The 20,138-nt window shown below is 38.8% G+C and overlaps 1 protein-coding gene and 1 non-coding gene across 2 annotated transcripts; both read left to right on the forward strand.

The window, feature by feature from the left end:
* Window positions 1-879: 879 nt before the first annotated feature.
* On the forward strand, window positions 880-1,043 carry LOC115072764. Its single transcript, XR_003851777.1, has one exon. It is a non-coding gene; the product is annotated as a U1 spliceosomal RNA (small nuclear RNA).
* Window positions 1,044-9,678: 8,635 nt separating this feature from the next.
* Window positions 9,679-16,684, forward strand: Clec12b (C-type lectin domain family 12 member B). The gene is made up of 7 exons (XM_008847412.2): window positions 9,679-9,682; window positions 10,142-10,249; window positions 12,446-12,544; window positions 13,531-13,746; window positions 14,660-14,814; window positions 15,100-15,215; window positions 16,534-16,684. The coding sequence occupies exons 1-7, from the start codon at window positions 9,679-9,681 to the stop codon at window positions 16,682-16,684; spliced, it is 849 nt and encodes a 282-aa protein (XP_008845634.2).
* The last annotated feature ends 3,454 nt before the right edge of the window (window positions 16,685-20,138 follow it).

Genomic DNA, 20,138 nt, shown 5'->3' on the forward strand with positions numbered 1-20,138 from the left:
CAAAAGTTTGCACTTCATCTTAACACTAGAAAAACTTAACATATTGCTTAAATCAACAGATTTTTAATAAAAAATGAATAAAAATACCAGCAGATACATAGCTTGTGGTATCATGACAGTAAATCTAATATCATTTGATTAAATATAGCACTACATTAGATGTTCTATAGTCCTGATTATGACCTAGAATTCATTCACATTCTTGCATCTTATATAAGTCATTTTATTTGAAAAATTTGAGGACTCTACATAAGGCAGGCCTCAGATGACCTAGACATACGTGCCGACAAAAAAGTCAATCAAATACAGAGCTCATAACCTAATGTTTTTACCCTGGATAATATTGTACTTTAAAATGAATTTCATTGAATAAAAACAAATATAATAAGTATGCCATACAGTCAGCTTTATGAAATTGACTACTAAATTATTATATTGGCTTCCACTGACAGTAGTTATCTGAGCACCATGCAGCGCTAGCTGAGGTATCTACTGTAGGAGTATTGATGAGGATGTTGTCCGTTTTGTCGTTAGGATAGCTCTTATCTAATTTACTGTTTGAATATTGATTATTAGTATTCCAAAGAGAGGCAATTTTAAACACATTTTCACAGAAATAACTTGAAGCAGGTTACATAAAAACATATATACAATGAAGTTTAAGGGGAGGAAAACAGGAATAAGAAATCAAAGACCAAAGGATTTGCCAACATAGGGTCAACTTCTTATCTACTTTTATAGCAGATAATTTTGCTAAATCTCCGTGGCCAGTAAAACATCTGTTCTTCAAAGCAGCTGGCAGCTGGCATTTATGTTAGGACTGATCTCATTTCTACTTTCTGCTTTGTTAATAGAATCTACTCTTAGAGTGGGAAATATTTACTTACCCACAAGGGGAGAGACCATGGTCTCAAAGGTGGGTTTCTCAGGGTGAAGCTTATCCATTGCACTCCAGATGTGCTGACCCCTGTGATTTTTCTCCAATGTGGGAAGCTCGACTGCCTAATTCGTGGTAGTGGGACACTGGTTTGTGCTCTCCCCTATAAAAAGGCATGGAAATTGCATAGACGCTCATGGTAGTTGTTTGCTTGCTGACACTCCCTTTGATATGTCTTTTGCTTGACTTTCTTTTCCTGCTTACTGTCTACCTCACTCTTTGTCCACTTACTGAAAATGGTGCTGTATTTTACATTTCTTTTCCCCACAAACCTCAAATGATTTCAAGAAGAGTAAATAAAGCAAGTAGGAAAGACAGTGCCAGGTTCTGGAAATTCAAATTTAGCCTAATCCACATCTTTGCACCATAAGCCAAACCTTAATTCTAAGAAGCATCTCACATCAAATAAACATAAAATTACGTGAAATCACTAAAATCAAGCATCTTAAAACTCCAGTCTAATTTTTGTTCCAGGATTTCTTTTTTTAATATTGTATTTATTATTTTTATTTCATGTATATGCGTGTATTGCCTGCATGTACATAAGTGCACCCGTGTCATGCAATGCCCACGGAGGACAGAAGAGGCTGTTGGATTCCCTGGAACTGGAGTTATAGACAGTTGTTAGCTGCCATGTGGGTGCTGGGATTTGAACCTAGGTCTTCTGCAAGAACAGCCAGTGTTCTTAACTGTTGAGCCAACTCTCCAGCCCCAGAATTTCTTATCTCAATTAAAACAGTCAATACTGTGTAGAAGTTGGCCAAATTCAGGCTGGTATTCTAACCCTGCCACTGTTGGTGCAGTTTCTACTTTAGTTAAATAGGATTTTTCCTCTTCTTGGCAGGGCATGAGAACCCCCATCTCCCAGCACAGGCTGTTTCTTATCTCCTTGCTGATATCTACTTATGCCCTAAATTCAAGGCTGTTTTCTTTTCCTTTTTAAAAAGGATGTTTGGATGTCCTCCTGCTTTATCTCAGCATTTTTTTTTTTTATTTTAATTTAATCACATAGAGAAACAATAAAGTATAATTGAATGAATAATTGTAGTTTAATGAAGAGAAAAATGTTTATGGAGATGAACCTTATAGTTCAAAAGATAATCATTAAGTAAAAATTCACTCTCATTTTCTTAAAAATGAAATTGGTTACTTCTAAAAAAATGCAATTAATTAAATTAAATATACAATTGTAATGTCCAAGGATATCAGGAATTATTTTGCACATTTTCTTCTTAAAATTTTTTTTTTGATTTGTTTTTATTTCATATGTCTGAGTGTGTTGCATGCATATATGCAAGTGAGCCTGTGTCTTGCAGTGACAGCAGACGTCAAAAGAGGGTGTTAGTTCCCTTGGAACTGGAGTCATTGATGGTTGTTAGCTGCCATGTGGGTCCTGGGAACTGAACCCAGGTCCTCTGCAAGAGTAGCCAGTGCTCTTAACCACTGAGCCATCTCTCCAGCCCCCATCTTCTTAATTAACATAAACTTTAAAAAGGACTTAAGCATAATATTAAGCTTCTTTTGTTGAAGTTTGCATATTTTCTAACTTGGGGCAGCTGGTTTACTTAGGAAAGTGTCATATTTTTTTCTTGTAAATCATCAGGAGAAAGCCAGGCTTACTTCTTAATCCATTACAGCATGGAACTGTGTATTTACCATCAAAAGAAGCTATATCTAAGGTGGGTAACCCTGAGCCTCAGGTGATAGGAGCATGTTCCTTCCGTATCTGAGGCTATGGGGATTCCATTGGCTCTTTCTTCTTTCTCGTTGTAATTTGTCACAGTGTCACTATTTGGTTCCTTGTTACTCTAACCACAACCTTCTTCTGTCTAAATATTTTCCGTAAAATATATATCTGCCCTTATTTGAAGCCCCCAAACATGGGAATTTGGTGTTATGGTTGCGCAGCACAAACACAAAGAATTGTTGGGTCAAAAATTCTCCAGTGTCATTTAGCCTTAATTTCTGTCTTCTACATATACTATAAACATAAACTACACTATATAGAAAAATTTAAACTGAGAAATGCGGGGGGGCAGATACAGATACAACAAACTTTTATTCTTTACAAAATTCAGAGGCTTGATGTATATCTTAACCACACTACAAAGCCCCAATTAACATTTCTTATTTCCACTTGAATGTTTATCTCCTTACTTTTTCTTCATTCAGCAAACTGTAGCAAAAAAAATCTTTTATTCAAATTTTCCTGATGAGTCTGAATCTGAATTTGAAATAAAAACTTCTATTTTCTGTGATTAAGAAGCACTTTTATATGAATTATCTTTTTAAATTTTAAATCATATTTAATTCATACTGATTATGAATACAAGATAATGAAACTGGTGCTTTGTAATTCATGAAGAAACCTGTGGCACTGGTTCTCTGGGGCACAGAATTGGAATTTAACGACCTAATCTTCATCTGTAGACACCAAGACCATCTTCCCCAACCCCACTACACAACAGTTCACACTCCTGTTCCTCATCTACATATAGGCATCTTTTATATTTTAATTTTCTTCTTTTTCTTTTTATTGTGTTGGGAAGCAAATCTAAGTTCTTATGAGTGACCCACAAATACTCTACCAATGAGCTACACCTCAAGGTCATTTATTAAAATTGTTGTTTATCCCCAGAATGATATATTCTATGGCTGTAAAATAGTGAGTGGCATACAATTACTATACAGTCAATATTTGTTGAATGACTAAAAGAGTGAATGATATACATGTAATGTGTATACTCCCATTTTCTTTTCTCTGGTGCATTGACAAAATACTGACCAAAGCTAATTTTGGAAGGAAAGAGTTTGTTTCATAATACAGATTACAGTCTATTCTCGAGGGAAGCCAAGGCAGGAACTCAACACAGGAACCTGAAAAATGTCCACAGAGGAATGCTGCTTTCTGGCTCACTTCCCCTGGGTTATTTGTCTAATTACCTTTCTTGTATAGGCCAGGGCAACCTGCATAGGGATGGTACTGCCCACAGTGGACTGGGCCCTCCTGCATCAATGAGCACTGGAATCAATTAGCATTAAGAATAAAGAGTATGCCTCATAGGCACACCCAAAGATTAATCTGATCTGGAAAATTCTTCACTTGAAGTTCCCTCCTCTCAGCTGACTGTAGTTTGTGTCAACTTGACAAAAACTCACCAGCACATGGTGTTATTATCTAAATTTTACATACACAGGGAAAATTTAAAAGATTCGGGGAATTTTTCTATGATCACATTTCTTTTAAGCAGCAGTGTCATCTCCCCAATTTCCATATTCTTTCCACTCAGATGATTGATGTCTTTCCAGTTCAGGTATTATCCAGACTAATTACCTGTACCTAGGAGAAGAATGGGTAAAAGATACTGGGATTACAATAAAAAGGTACTGATCAAGAAGGAAATTGGTTGAATGAAGAACATTGTGGATCAGACTGATCAAAATATAATAGCAGTTTGTGAATATGAAAAGAGAAAAACAACAGGATGATATAGACCTTGGTGGGTATTATTGCAGGGTCTCTAAATAGAAAAAAAAAAATGAGCATTTTGTAGTTAATGATCATTTTAAAACTAAAGTGATTTGGCTAGTGATTTCCCATTCCCCTTCTTAGACTTCTGCATTAAAATTGTTGGTTCATCTTTGGCTTACTAATTTTGCACACACATAGGAAATGGTGATAATCTTTGGGAAAGGGCGATATTTCCTGTTGTAGGAAAAACAACATAATTAACATTCATTCTTTCATTTTCAGAAATCTTAAACATGGACTTAAACTGAAACAAGCTTTACTTAAAAGGTATTTATTTTTGCACTAATTATCGGGCAACTAAGGTAGAACATTGTGTTAATGTAATAGACAAGACGAAGAAGAAAATGTGTCGGACTGCACCAGTTACACTAAGGTTATTGGGCACATGCATTAAAAAAAAAACTATGTAACCAAAAGATTAAGTGACAATCAGATGAGATAAATCAAGATTCCAAGGAAAGCTGGAAAATGCATAAGAAAGGAAGAAATGGGGGAGCGATTATCAGGCAGGGAAACAATGAACAAAGATATGGAGTCTGAGAAAGCGTGGGGCAATTGAGGAAAAGGTCAGCTGGCCGAGCACGTTTGAAATGAGGCTTCATGCCATATTGGGTTGGTTTATAAAGTGTATCTCCTGTTAAATCCCTATGAAACTTTCATGGTAGTGATGGTTAATCAATTATTCAAACCTATATTTTTGTGTCCATCACTGTGACTACCCCAGGCACTATTCCATTTTCTGGAGATCAAACGGTTAATGGAACACATGAGCTATAATCTTAGTGGAGGGTAGTGATCACAGAAAATAAAAAAACAGAGAAATCAAGCGAAGAGCCTGATAATGTCTCATCATAAGTGCTGTGAAAGGGCTTAGGGAGATGGCTCAGTGAGTAAAGTGCCTCTGTGTGTGTGTGTGTGTGTGTGTGTGTGTGTGTGTGTGTGTGTGTGTGTGTAAGTCAGGCAGATCCCTAGAGAATTTCATTGACCAGTCAGCCTAGTCAATCTGTGAGCTCCAAGATCTGTCAAATAGATCAATACCTCAATAAATAAGGTTGGGGCTATTGAGGAAGGCATTGGGTGTCAAACTTGGGCCCTCCACATGTACACACATTCAACCACAACCCTCATAGACACTCACGACAGCACATACATATGCTACATTCCTAACACTCACATTCAGTGCTATGAAAGAAAACATCACTGTAATACAATGTAACTGGGTGGGTTTATTCGTGCTTCACAGCACTTCAACAAGTGCACAAGTTTCTTCCATTTTAAGGATCATCTAGTATAAATCAAACTTATTTACACTATAATAAAACAACAGCTGCTTCTACAGGCTTTTAGCAACTATCTTTGTGGTAGGAATTGTACTTATGCAAATTTTGCTAATAAGAAAAATAGCCAGGCTCAGGTAGTAAGTTCCTGAAATTCCAACACTGCAGAGACTGGGCAGGAGGATAATGAGTTTGAATCCTGTCTGGGCTACACAGGGAGATCTTGTTTCAAAAATAAAAAAATAAAATGTACACAGTTAAGAGATTAATTAACTTATAAAAGGCAACAGGACATTAAGTTTGATTCAGGATCTGAGTCTATCAGTATACCTTGACAATCCTTTATTTAAATCAAGTTATCTTACACTCCTTATTGAGTGAATAAACTTTTCCGAATAAATTCCATTGTACACGGATCCTCTGTCCCCTCCTTGTGGCTATTTTCACTTTATTCATTTTCATTCCCTTTCAGTCTTTGGGGCCTCTGGATTTAATCTTTGTTTTTTCCCTTTCATAATTCTGAATTCATTTCCTCTATGATCACTCTCTGGGTTATAGTCAATCTAGGAAATCTATGCTATTTTCTGTAGTGTTCTCTGACGGAGACTCAGTATGGAGAAGGAGTAGAGTGATTGTGTCAGCACAGGGTGAAGGTGCAGCCTCCTATCATATGAGCTCAACATTTCTTGTACTGTATTATAAATCAATTTCTATACTGACACTTGTGTTCTCTTATTTTATACAGTGACTAGCACTTTAGCACTTTCTGATAGATTTAATTCATATAACAGAAGTGAGGTGAGTCAAAGATAATTCCAAGTTTTTTTTGGAATTGAAAAACACTAAAAGTGTCAAACTTTTAATTAAATTTGTTCTTTGACAATTTCACATATGTATATAGTGCAACCTAATCAATCAAACCCACACCTTCCCCTTATATCTTTTCCAATGCTGTCAACCTCCACATCTTCCCTACAGATCCCTTTCCTAAATTCACATCTTTTTGTTTTGTTTTGTGACCCACTTAGTTTAAGAAGGGCTCTCTGTGGGGCCATGGGTGTTTTGGCTGAGGATTTGTGAACATGGAGCTCTTGTTTATTGAGATGAAGAGACACATTAAGAAGGGCCAATTATTTTTCTTATAATATATCTAGATAAATATGCCAAGAATTCCATTACATTCGTGGCCTTGCAAAGCAATGGACTTAGAGATAGGCTGTATGACACGGTCAATGTACAGTTGTTCCTTCAAGTAACTGATAGGTAAAAAGTAGCCATACAACGAATAGGGTTGACCAGGACACAGATAAAACTCCATAGGAATAGAATTTATTAGCAAAGGAACACATGGGACAGAGTCCCTTCCAGGCAGGGAAAATGTCTGCCCTGGGTCGTGAGCTGGGGTCTTTTTAAGGGAGAGCTTTCTGGGGGGTGCAGAAGGCAGGAAGATATATGTTGTTTTTAAAGTTGGGGGGGTGGCAGTGGGGCTGTTAAAACCTGTTCTCTTTAGAGATCAAAGGGGAAGCCTGCTGTGTTGCAAACAGTGAAGAAAAGTCTGCTTCTCTTGACTTCAAAGACCAGGGTGCTTATCAGCTCAGTTCCCTTTTCTCAGGAGCTTAAGAAGTCCTTGAGACCCTGCTGGTGAGGGGGGTCTATTTGAACCTTAACAGTAATCAGTCTAGAAGAGCTCATCTTGGAGTGGGTATAACAGCCAAAGAGGGCCAAGAAATGAATGCTAGGATCCAGCACTTTGAAACCAGTTGAGGATGTCTTCTAGTTCTTTCAGGAGCTGTGATAAAAACACCCTGACCAAAAGCAACATAGGGGAGAGAGGGTTTATTTTGGCTTACAGTTCATAGGGATAGAATCTTATCATGGTGGGGAAGAACTGGCAGGAGGCAGGGAAAGCAGAGCAGGCAGAGTAGGAATTTGGACCATTATATTTCATCTGCACACAGGAGGCAGGAACTGGCCTCAAAACCTTCCCCCAATGGCATGCTTCCTCCAGCAACACTCCACCTCTTAAAGGTTCACAACCTTCCCAAATAGCACCACCAACTGAGAACCAAGTTAGCAAAAGGATGTTGGCAAAATAATATTGATTAGTAAAAGTGTTGGGAAAGTAAAATTCCCCAAAGTCTGAAACAAGACCAGTTAATATGGTCACATTCAACCACTCTTAGGCAGGAGTAAAGGTGAGTGGGTTGGAGAGGGTACATGGTCTAAGCCAAGTTTTGTGTGTGTGTGTGTGTGTGTGTATGTGTGTGTGTGTGTGTGTTTATGCTAGACAGCAACCTTGGGTGTTGCCTCTCAGGACTGCTGTCCACCTTATTTTTGAGACAGTGTCTCCAACTGGCACCTGGGACTCATCTAGTAGGGATTCCCCTGTCTCCACTTCCCCAGTGTTGGGATTTCAAGTGCATACCACCACACCTGGGTTTTATGTGGGTCTGAGGATCAAATTCAGGCCTTCATTCTTGTGTTGCAAACACTTTATAGACTGAATTTTCTCCCCAACCCCAAAGTACAGTTTGGAGCCTCCAAACACTCTAATTGAGCACTCCATTAATTTGGGTGGGGGACAGGAACAAAAATGTAAGACTATTAATGTCTGGAAATTATACACAAATGTTACCAAGGAATTATTCATTATTAACTTGTCTTCTTGAATGTCCTGGGTGTGTTTCATTGTAGAGACCTTTGACTAAGCTCATTTTACACAGAGGTGGACCCTGGAATGCTTGAGATCACTCCCCAGTCACCTGAAAACTTAAAACTCACAACAAATCTTCTTTAAACTATAGTTACAAAATCTCTTCTTGTCTCATCCCAAAAGAGAGCTTAAGAGAGAGTCCCTTTGCTCAGGTCTGAAGGGCTGGAGGAGCACCTCAATGGTACAGCTCATGCATGGAGCTCAAAGCCCCGAAGTTCCATCCTTAGCCCTGGAAAGAAAACATCTTCTTGGGTTCTCTGTTAGTTTCCTACTAATAACAATGACAACATATTTAACAGTTAAAACAAAAATGAATTATAACTCTATAGGTTTAAAGTCCAACTTGGGTCTTGTTGGGCAAAGATCAAGGTTGTAGGCAGGTATATGCTCCATTTTGAAAGCTCTAAGGAAGAATGGTTTCTATGCCTTTCTATTTTTTATCCTACATTTGAGTTCTAGTTGCCTTCCTCCACCATCAACCAACAATGTAGTGGCTCTGATCATTAGTTACTATTGTCATAAAAGTCACTGCTTATCTAAGAAAACTTCTCCAGAATTGAAGATGTTTAAGGATTCATGATTACATTAAGTATATTCAGGTAATCCAGCATAATTTCCTCCATTTACCATATAAGTTGCCATAGTCAGAAGGCCTGAGAACTGAGCGATGGACATCCTTAGGGGCTGCTCTACCTATCACAGATTCTTAACAAGGATTTGCTTTCTCATATAGTGTAGTAAGTTTCATATTTTAAAAAGATATGGAGGAATTAGAAATAGATACAGTCTTTTAAGACCCCTGTGGCTTCTATGGCCTTTATAACCAAACTTTATAACCAAACTTTATAACTAAAATAGAGGCATTAGCATGCCTCTGTCTCCTTAGCTCTGGAACGTACCTGCTCTTCCTCACTCTCCCAAAGCTTCAAGGTATTGTTTAAAATGTCTTGTTCTGGATGTTTACATAACCATGCAAAAAGGAAATTCTCTCTCATACTTAATTGAAACACCTCCTAATGTTTCTCCATGCCTCATCTCTCCCCCACTGCCAATTCTCTGTCTCCCTCTCACTGTCTCTGCATCTCTGTGTGTCTCTGTCTTGTCTCTATCTCTGTCTTTCTCTGTCTCTCTCTTTGTCTCTGTCTCTCTCTGTCTCTCTCTCTCTCTCTCTCTCTCTCTCTCACACACACACACACACACACACACACACACACGGTTGATGGGTAGCTCGTTGCACTAGCCAGGCAAATGTGACACAGCTCTTCCTATGCCCTCTCTGCTTGGTATCTGGTATGGCTGAGGACAAAGTAGATTCCTATAGGATTAGCTAGCCTTAGACACATGCAAAGCAGAGAACTTGATTGTTTTAAACTTCAGAGCTCTGAGGATCATGGGAATTCCAACACAAAGCTCTCTCCTGCTTGCCTCCAAACACAAAGTCTTGGCTTAAAAGGAACAATGAGCTTCAGTCTGAAATCAGCAATATTCTCATTCCTAAAGAGAGTTCTTAATCTCTGTCTCTTTCAGTACGGAGGAACTGGTTTTCATTCTGTCCTCACAAAGGAGCAACCTCTGGGGAGTGTCTTGTGCTAGTTATTTGTCTTTGTAAAAACTCCCAGCCTTGAAAGGAACTCCCTGAACCAGGCCTGAAGATACTGCAGCATAAATTGCGTAATTTATAGCAGTGCTTTCTCCTAAAACGTCTGACCAAGTGACCTATGCAACACTTATGTTTCAAGATTCTACTGGAGCAAGACATAACCAGAATGGAGAAAACCTAAGAAAAAGAGGTAGGCATTCAGAGAAAGTGATCTGTAACCTTGGAAATGACAGGTGTTAAGAGCTCTGAGATCCTGGCTTTGATACTAAATGACCGAAGTATGAGTGCGCAAAGGAATCTCCAAAGAAGAGACAAAGGGTCCTGGGCTACATTAGCAGAGCGAGTGTCCTTAAAACTGAGGAGAAAATATATGGCTCTGGAGACCGGTGTAAATTATGTGCTGTTACTATGCCATGACTCGCTGCCTCAAAATGAAATATTTTTGATTGGCTATGTCAGAGATGGGGTTTGGAGATTGGGAGATGTTTATTTACAGACATCCTTGATGCTTATACCTTGTTAGAGATGTCAGAGGAATATTCTTCAAGAGGCCAGAAGGATTCTTTAAAAAGTGGAGGAATCTTTGCTAATATGTGGTACAAGTAACTTAAGGGAAAATTTTGAGTGTGGGAGGTCAGAAACGAACATGGGCTAGCTCTTCTTTTATAATTCTTAAAAAATTTAAGGTAGCTGAAATCCCAAGTGTAATTCATAATATTTATCAATAATAATCCCTGTATAATGTACATATTATGTCTATCAAAATGTAATTGTAAAATAAATGAAATAATATTACCATTTTTTTCCATTGCACAGATCAAAACATTGACTCTGAAAGACATTAAGTGGTTTAAGTTAGTTTATACAAGTGGCACACATGGAACCAGTGTTGGTTCCCATGCCAGCATGTCCAGTTAGCAGAAATGCCATGTGACCATGGCCAGACACGCTTTAATGTAAGTGAGATAGTATAAGTCTATCTCCTTAACTTCAAAAGTTTCCTTATAGTTCTGTTTGTTGTCCTGAATCATATAAACTACTTTCTCCTGCTCTTCAGATTTGGAGAGAGAGAGAAAGAGAGAGAGAGAGAGAGAGAGAGAGAGAGAGAGAGAGAGAGAAACTTTGGGGGAAAGATACACAAAAAGATAATGAGAATAGGGTTTACATGTGTCTACTAAAGATGATTGTATGGCTTGTTCTGTTTTGAACTCTCACTCTAACCACTGAGAATAATGGAGGTGTAGATATGCTATGTGTAATACTGTACCCAGAAACAATGCTAATCTAGCAAATGCATCAGGCTAGATACCAGTATGACCCAAATCAAAGAAGAGGAAGGCAACAGATATTTTTATGATAGACATTTGTATTTCAAATAAAGAAGAAATGTTAAAGTTCAAAAAGTTATCTACTAGCTTCCTACTCTGTTCTGCTGTTTGTAGGTTAGACTTTACATTTTTTTCATTCAAGATTAGTTCATTACTCAGTAAGTAGAATAAATGATAATGAATTAAAGCTATTTTTTGCAGATTAACTTTATTTTAAAAGTCTAATCCACTTTTATGAGGAAGGTAGAGGAGTACGCCTGTTGGAGATTTGTGTCTTAAAATTGGGGCCTCTCCTATTGTTAGCATCCTTCCAGAGAAAGTTTCCATACCTCATTCATGAAATCAGCCAGCTTAAGGAAAAAAGGTGGGTGCTGATGTGAAACAAAAGTCTGAAAATCAGGAGACACTTGTCGGGAGCTGGAGAAACAACATTCATTACCAAAAAATATAATATGGCTCTACAAACAGTTGACTTAAGCAGGACATTCTGCCTGCACTAGTAACCTTGAGAAAGAATTTATGGCAAGGTTATCTTTCTCTTCCCCTTGCAAACAGTTCTCGGAAAAGATAAGTCATGCAGTAATCTCTTGGAACACCTGGTGGTCAGTCACATTGCTGAATTGCTCAGTTCCCCATCCCATACCCATAAGAATGCTGTAACCTTTGACCAACTTCTTCAACCCCTTCTAAATACAAACTGTATATAAGGAAAGCTTACAGTTCAATAAAGTGAACCCTTGACAAGTGGACTTGCTTGGGCTCCGTCTACTCTTTCTCGCCCGTTTTTCCTTTCAGGGAGTGGTCCCCCTCGAGCTTTACCTGTACAGGGTCCCCGCAGGCGGGGGCAGACACTCACCCTCAAAAGGAGGGCCAGTGGCGGGAAATGGAAAGCTGGGAAGGGAACCTACTGAGCTTCGTATTGAAAATTGTCTGAATAGTGATGCTGAAGAAACAAGGGAGAAATATTAGTGTCTGGAAACTTCCAGAGTGGGAGAAACAACCCTACCTATAACAGCCTGAGGCAGTTCTGGCTGGACAGTCCTCTGTTGGTTTTCCAGGACACCCAGTTGCATCCCCTATATGGCGAACAGTTGCCGTGAGCCTGCTGACCCTCTGCCTGATACTGCTGATGGGGCTGGTAACCTTGGGGATTATGTGTAAGTATGCTTGCAGTAAACACAAGAAATTTGATTATTAAACTCTTGTAAACTATGCAAATGCCAGAAGGATTATAGATGATGGTGGTAACATCCAGAATCCTCTAGTCACTTCTGCTCCCTCAGATCTATCCCATTCTCCATGCCTTCAAAACAAAATGGCAAGGGTTATACTTCATTATCACAGGAACTTTGCCCATCTTCACTGCTGCCTTTTGATGAACTAAGTCACACCAGGCAGTAAGAGAGACGTATTTGGGAAAGGGTTTGAAGGTTCAATTGCCTTAGCAGAAAAATAACTTATTCTGCTTATCCATGACCTTCCTGGTATAGAGAAAGCATTTGTGTGGCAGCAACAACCTGAGTAGAATGACCAAGGAAGGCACACAGAGTACTGGAGGTTATGCTGCACCCAATGCAGAACTGAACCATCTCTGCATCACAATGGAAGCTCCACTCTGCGGCAGCTCCAAACTCATTCAAGGTGCAATTGGCAATGGACAGAGTAGAGCACTCTGTATTGACGGCAAGCACAAAAACATCCTTAGGATATGTATTTCATAAAATGTTAAGTATATGATATAACGAACATACTGATTTGACTAGTATCCACTCTTAGAATAACTTCAGTCGTAAGTTTATTTGTTGAAAGATACAGCATTGTTGGTTTTCATTTTTCTCATTGATTTGACAAATACTTTTACTTAAGGAAGTGAAGGTTTATTTAGTTTGTGATTTGAGAAGGAATACAGTTCCTCATGGCAAGAAGACATGGAGAGGGAGAGAGAGGGGAGAGAGGAGAGAGGAGAGAGGAGAGAGGGAGAGAGAGAGAGAGAAACCCCACTTTGAGAGATGGGGGAGAGGGGAGAGGAGAGAGAGAGAGAGAGAGAGAGAGAGAGAGAGAGAGAGAGAGAGAGAGAGACTGCTTTGAGATGGCCCTTGCAAGAATGGAAGGGTATATGTACTTGTCTCATTACATTTTGCAGTTTTGCAGATGTATAATGACATTAATTCAGATTCAGAGAACTTGAATCAACTTCAGAAAGTTATCCACCAGCGGCAGGATAATCTGTCCCAGCAACTGAAAAACTCCAAGAAGATTTCCACTGATGATGATCTCCAATCCCAGATATCCAAACTCCTACAGAAGCAGGGCCAGATGGCTACCAAACTCTGCAAGGAGCTCCTCATCCACACTTCAGGTAATATGACTTAGATCTGATAAAAGGGCAGATACAATCTGCCACCCTGATTTAAGTTCCCTCGCGCATCAAGGCACCTTGGAATTATGTCCTTCAGCAGCCCCTGATCACACTGTAGGAATGACTTATAAAACAGACAAAAATCTGGACTAATGACTCTTAACCTTGCTAAGTCACTGAACCATGTGCTCTTGAGACCTGGGTACCTGACCTTGATTCCTGGAAACCTCAATTTGCTGCTCAACTAAAGATAATGAATGAATGTGGGTGTGCTTGAGAATTAACATGTCAAAGCACTGGACAGCAGTGAATGCATTTTCATGGACAACAATGAAGACTGGGAGAAACCTTGACAGTGTGTGTATGAGATGGTCTAGATGAAAGGCCAAGGTTGATAAGACAAGGGTGAATCCGAGACGGAGAAGCTGGAGAAATGGATTTGAATAAAATTAGGAGTGAGGACTACTCCAACAGCATGTTCGAGGGGAATGAATGCCATCTGAGTTTGGGCCCATTCTTAAAACTAAAGCTAAGAATTAAACTGTTTTATTCAGGTATAAGCTGTAATGTGGCGTGGTAATATCATATCACACCACATTAAATCTATAGAATACAAGGAAATGAAGGTTGAGTCCATATTTATGAAAACACAGTGATGAATTTTATAATCATTTTCAAATGTTATCATCTTGAACACTTCCACCTCTCACTTGATTAGCTCCTTCTAGGTGATCTGGTTATTATGAGCCGAAGAATGCATAGCTGGATTTGCAAAGACTGTCCCCATTGCCCAGCTCATAACTGAGCTGACTCTGTTTCCAGAGGGTCCTAACACAGTCTATTTTCAGGGCACTGACTCTCAGATCTGTGTTCCACCTATAGGCTGTACTTTTGAGTATAATTCCCTTTTCAGACCATAAGTGCAATCCTTGTCCCAAGTCATGGCAATGGCATGAAAATAGTTGCTATTATTTCACGATCAATGAAGAGAAAACGTGGAGAGACAGTAGAAAGGATTGTGCAGACAGGAATGCCACCATGGTGAAGATTGACAGCATTCGAGAAAAGGTATGACAGGATCTCCTGGGCTGTTGATTTTACCCATGAAATGAAAAACAAACAAGGTATTTTTATTTATAGGATAGGAAATTGGTGGATTTTGAGTGAGAATCATTATTGAAATGAATGAGGTACTGGGAATAGAAGCCTGGATGGACCTTGCCCATGCTAGGCAGGTGATCGACCACTGAGCTACATCACAGACAATATATGAATTTAATCAGTGTTCTTTTCTTTCTTACCTCTGCAAAATGCCAGGTGGCCCTCTCACCTTTTTCTTTCTCTCGCTCTCAGGATTTCCTCCAATCACAGCTTTTACCCACATTTTCTTTCTTTTGGCTGGGATTATCTTGGAACCAATCTGACAGAAATTGGTTGTGGGAAGATGGTTCAGTTCTCTCTCCATCCTTGTAATCTCTTACTACTGCGGTAGCAGATCAAGATTTCCATGGAGTGGTTGGAAAGATGGCTCATCAGTTATGAGCACTGGCTGCTCTTGTGGAGGACCTGGATTCGGTTCCCAGCACCCCCAGAGCATCACTCAACTATCTACAACTTCAGTTCCAGGGGATCCGAAGCCTTCTTCTAATCTCTGTGGTCTTCTGCACATATGTGGTGCACATGCGTACACTCAGGCACACACATACACATAAAATAAATAAATCTCTTAAAATAGTTCCATAGAATTCCGAGAAAATCAATGCAAATCATAAGAACTGTAAACCTAGATACAAAAATAATTATAATATTTTTTAAAGAATTTCAGTAGAAAACATGATGAGGACAGGTAACTAATTCCATCTATTTGACAGCCACAGCAAGGCACCGAACTTCATCTCTTAGTTGTTTTCCTTATTAAGAATGTATACATAAATTTTAGTAAGTTAAAAGTACTTTGTAAATATAAAGCCTTGAAGGAAGTACTTTAATATCCCCACTATATAGCTAAAAATATTAGCACAGAAAGATTAAATGATTTATCCAAGTTTGCCCAGCTAAAAAGGGATCAAATCAAAGCTGATCAGTTGAGGTCACCTGTTCAGTCATCAGCTATTTTTTTTCCAGCAATTACAATCCACAAGGGTGGTATTTGTCATAAGGACACATATTGACACATTAAAACACTTATTCATAATAAATAACTTGACTTTTTTTCTAACAAAAAGTATGTCTGAGATGACAGATTCATTCACTGATTAGCTTCATGACTAAGATTCATCAATTACCTATGTGGCAAAGGTCTTAAGTCAATTCTAATACCACTACAGACTTTTGATGACAATGTTGACAGTATACATCAAATGTACAACACTTAGGAAATTGTACTGTTGCAACTATTTAATGTTATGATGAACTAGAAGTCAACAACATAAACATGTCTTGCCAAATTGTCCCCCCAGCTTCTGTGCCTTCTATAAGGCACCCTTGGAAAGAGATTCAGTCTCCCTGACAGAAGTCCAGGTGCCACATGGAGTCAGGCTGGGCTCAAGGAGGTAACCAACTGGTGTGTTGGTGACATTTTTTTCCCTGGAATCAGAATTAGCTTGGAATAAAAAGCTTAGATGTACTGGCTTTACTGGTTTTGGTGCTTTGTAGAGGAAGAGGTATCACAAGCATTATATGTTCCTATAATGCTGGGAACACTGAATGATGATTAAATATCGATGATTGATATCAAAGATGATTAAAATGATTCATATAATTCATTTAAAATCAATTGCTTTTTAGACTTAGTAATAAGGAACGTGACCAGATGACTGGATCAGCAGGATGTGCTGATTTTGAAAGAGGGAATATTTACATTTCTCACTGCAGTGCTGAAATTTCTTGGATTTGTGAGAAGACAGCTTCCCTAGTGAAGACTGAAGACTTGGACTAATCTGGTGTTCCTAAGTTTACCAAGAAGTGAGGGACTTATTGCAAACCCACGTGTAAAAAGAAGATGGTCCTCTATAGTACTCAAGCCAAGAACCAACTGAAAATTGACTGTGTACTTAGACAATCCTACAAATGAACTTGCTCCACAGAACTTTCTTCAAGTAATTGTCTGATGCCATTAGAGCTGGTGTTCTGACTTTTCAGGTCTTAGAATTTTCCCTGGACTTACAGAGATACTTGTTTTCTGGATCAGCATCATCTCAGTTTTCTTTTCTTTTTCAAATAAGAACCATTTCTTGCTTCATTCTTTACAGGCTCATACATGAACAGGGTGATATTTAAATATTATCAACCAGACTGGCATAAGCCACAGTACAGGAACAAGTTCTAGGACACCCTGTTATGAAGGTTGCAGAATCACATACAGGTTTGGAGCCTGAGGTAAAGGACCTGGGGTAACAGTGCTGAATTGTTAATTTGGAAATATTTTAATATTTAGAAAGAGTTTGTGTGAACCACAGTATAAGGACTAAGTCTCAACCTCCACATGCAGAATAGCTCTTCCCCATCTCCTTGTGAAAATATATTATCAATTCCCATAACTTGGAACCTACATGAAGAAGTACAAGCACTGTGCCTTTTTATTTTGTCATTTATTTAAACTAGTAATATTCAGGCTGTTGATTTGCTGATATGCATTTTATGAGAGTAATAAAAAAGTTTATTCTCTTAAAATGAATATTTTTTCATTTTACACATTTATTGTGTGTATGTGTATATACTTATGTATATGTGGTGTATGTGCACATGGTTTGGGTGTGCGTGCATCTGTGTGCACATGTGGAGACCAGAGGAAGGTATTGGGCATTCTCCTCTATCACTTTCCACCTCATTCTTTTGAGGCAGAACCTCTCCCTGAACCTCGAGCTTGTGATTTTTCTCAGCTAGGCTGGAAGCCAGCAAGCCCAGCAACCTGCTATCTACCCCCCAGTGCTGGAATTACAGCAGGTGTGGGATCACACACCTGGCTTGTTAAGAGGAGGCTGGCATTGGAACTCCAGTTCTCGTGGTTGCTCTGAAAGTGTTCCTAACTGATGTGACATCTCCCTGGACCTGATGCTTTATATTGTTTTCTATTTTTGTTTGTTTTCTTTGTTTGAGACAGAGTCTCTCTGTAGACCCAGGTGGCCTAGAACTTAATATGTAGACCAGGCTGGTCTCCATCTCACAGAGATTCACTTGCCTCTGCCTCCTGAGTTCTGGGATTAAAGGCATGTGCCACCATGCCTTGCTAACTGATATACCATTTGAAGACATGTTATCAGAGCAAATATTTTTAGAATGTTTTGAAAATGTTTGTCAGTGTCCCTACATAAAAAGAGTTAAATGCTGTAAATCTTGACTCTAGGAGTTGTTTTTTGCTGTTGCTGTAATTTTACTTATTTTTATTTATGTGTATGAGTGTCTTGTCTTCATGTATGTAAGTGCACCCAGGTTGTGAAATACCTGTGGAGGCCAGAAGAGGGCGTCAGATGCCCTGGAGCTGGAGTTATGGACAATTGTGAGCTCCCATGTGGTAGTGAACCCAGGTCCTCTGCAGGAGCAGCCAGTACCCCTAACTTCTGAACCATCTCTCCAGGCCCTCAAGAGTTTTTCTGGAGCAAAATTGTTGATTTCAAGATCATTCATAAGGGTATAGTTTTGATTTTTCTCTTCATTTAATTGCATAGTCGTGTATAGTCTAAAAAGAATGATTAACCTGTGATACATATTTTGAACAGTGATCTGGAATTTCCTGGAAATGATTTCATTTCAAAGTCAGATACATTTCCAGATACCATAACAGATCTTTGAGACAATAGTCTCATCAGGCTAGACAATAGTTTATTCTTGTTTTTAATTTTAAAAGTATGACCTAATTAATATTATATATAGTATATTGTTATATATACTAATGTTTTATATATATATATTTCCAATGAAATTCTAGAACAAAGGAAAATTGCCAGGAGGTGTTTCAAAATATAGGTCACTATTCTCATCATAATGTAAGTGAAAAGGGTCTATCAGTTCTCATACAGATCTGAATCACAGTTAAATATACATGGATTAAAAGCTTTATTCTTCCATTTCTGGATGGTAGGTTACTGTTACTGCTACTGTTTCAGAAGTGAGATCATGCATTAATCATCAAAAGCTGCAACAGATTCCTACAGATTTCCCATGGGAAAGATAATTTCACCTGCTTTCCCTCTATCTCAAACCAAAGAATCTGCTATTTATAAATTAATCATCTTTGTTGCATATCTTGTTCCTACAAGATGGGCCTATAATTTTCTCCTGGTGTCTTGTATCTTTTCAGCTTTCAATCCTATCTCATGTTCACTCTGATACACTCATTTGAAAAGAAACCTCACAGGGCTCTGGAATTTGATAAGGTTTTGTCTCTCATAGTGACCGCCCACAAATTCCCTTTACCCTACTGTCCCTAGGCTGTCCCCAGCAGCTTCTGCAGCATATGGGGGAATCCAGAGTTCCTGGGGAATGTGTTGCCTTTTGTGTGTCAGAACACTTCACCACCCTTTGCTGCATTCTGATAGTTGGATTTGTGAGACAGGAATCATCCCCAGGAATTTTCTCCATCACTGTGCCCATCCTCTCCCATCAAAATTACTAGGAGGTGTATTACAATTGATAGATGATCGACAAATAGATGTAAGATAGCTAGCTAGCTAGATAATCGATAGATGATAGATAGATAGATGATAGATAGATAGATGATAGATAGATAGATGATAGATAGAGATAGATGATAGATGGATGATAGATATAGATGTATGCTAGACAGATGATAGATAGATGATAGGTAGATAGATAGATGATAGATAGATGATAGATAGATAGATAGATAGATAGATAGATAGATAGATAGATAGATAAATAGATAGATGATAGATAGATGGTAGGGTAGATTTAAGGGCCATGTCTCAGATCTATGGAATCAAATGACTAGGAAGGCAGGACTGGAAAACCTTGTTTGATCCACCTAGCAGTGGTTCACAGTCACTCGGCCTGCATATCTGACAAGGCTTGGCTAAATGACCTAAGTACTAATTTCCTCATCAAACAGATCCAGAGGCAAAAATGTTAGAATGGATGGTTCTTAATACTTCTGTCATCAAAAAAGCCCTCTCAGCCATTTTGGTCCTAGACATTACTCTGCCACCCAGGTTACCCTGGTCCACATTACAACCACTGTAGAAAAATAAACAGTCATTAAAACAGCCAAACATTTCCTGCTGGCCACTGATGCCCAGACTATCTCTTAACTGACACTTGACTTTGATATTTTTAACAGAAAGCCTGGACACACACTGGCTGGCCTAGGCCCATCTTTGTCTAGCTTAACATAGGAACCCTTCCTCTCTCCTTTGAGTGTGGGAATCCTCTATCCT

Source organism: Nannospalax galili, unplaced genomic scaffold (genome assembly GCF_000622305.1).
Source record: "Nannospalax galili isolate Female #2095 unplaced genomic scaffold, S.galili_v1.0 scaffold1763, whole genome shotgun sequence".
NCBI classification, from domain to species: Eukaryota; Metazoa; Chordata; class Mammalia; order Rodentia; family Spalacidae; genus Nannospalax; species Nannospalax galili.

Excerpts from the sequence above, each read along its gene's own strand:
- Clec12b (XM_008847412.2), top strand. Across the intron at positions 10,250-12,445 it reads AGAAAACCTAAGAAAAAGAG|GACACCCAGTTGCATCCCCT; the intron begins GTAGGCATTCAG and ends TTGGTTTTCCAG. Across the intron at positions 12,545-13,530 it reads GGTAACCTTGGGGATTATGT|TTTTGCAGATGTATAATGAC; the intron begins GTAAGTATGCTT and ends TACATTTTGCAG.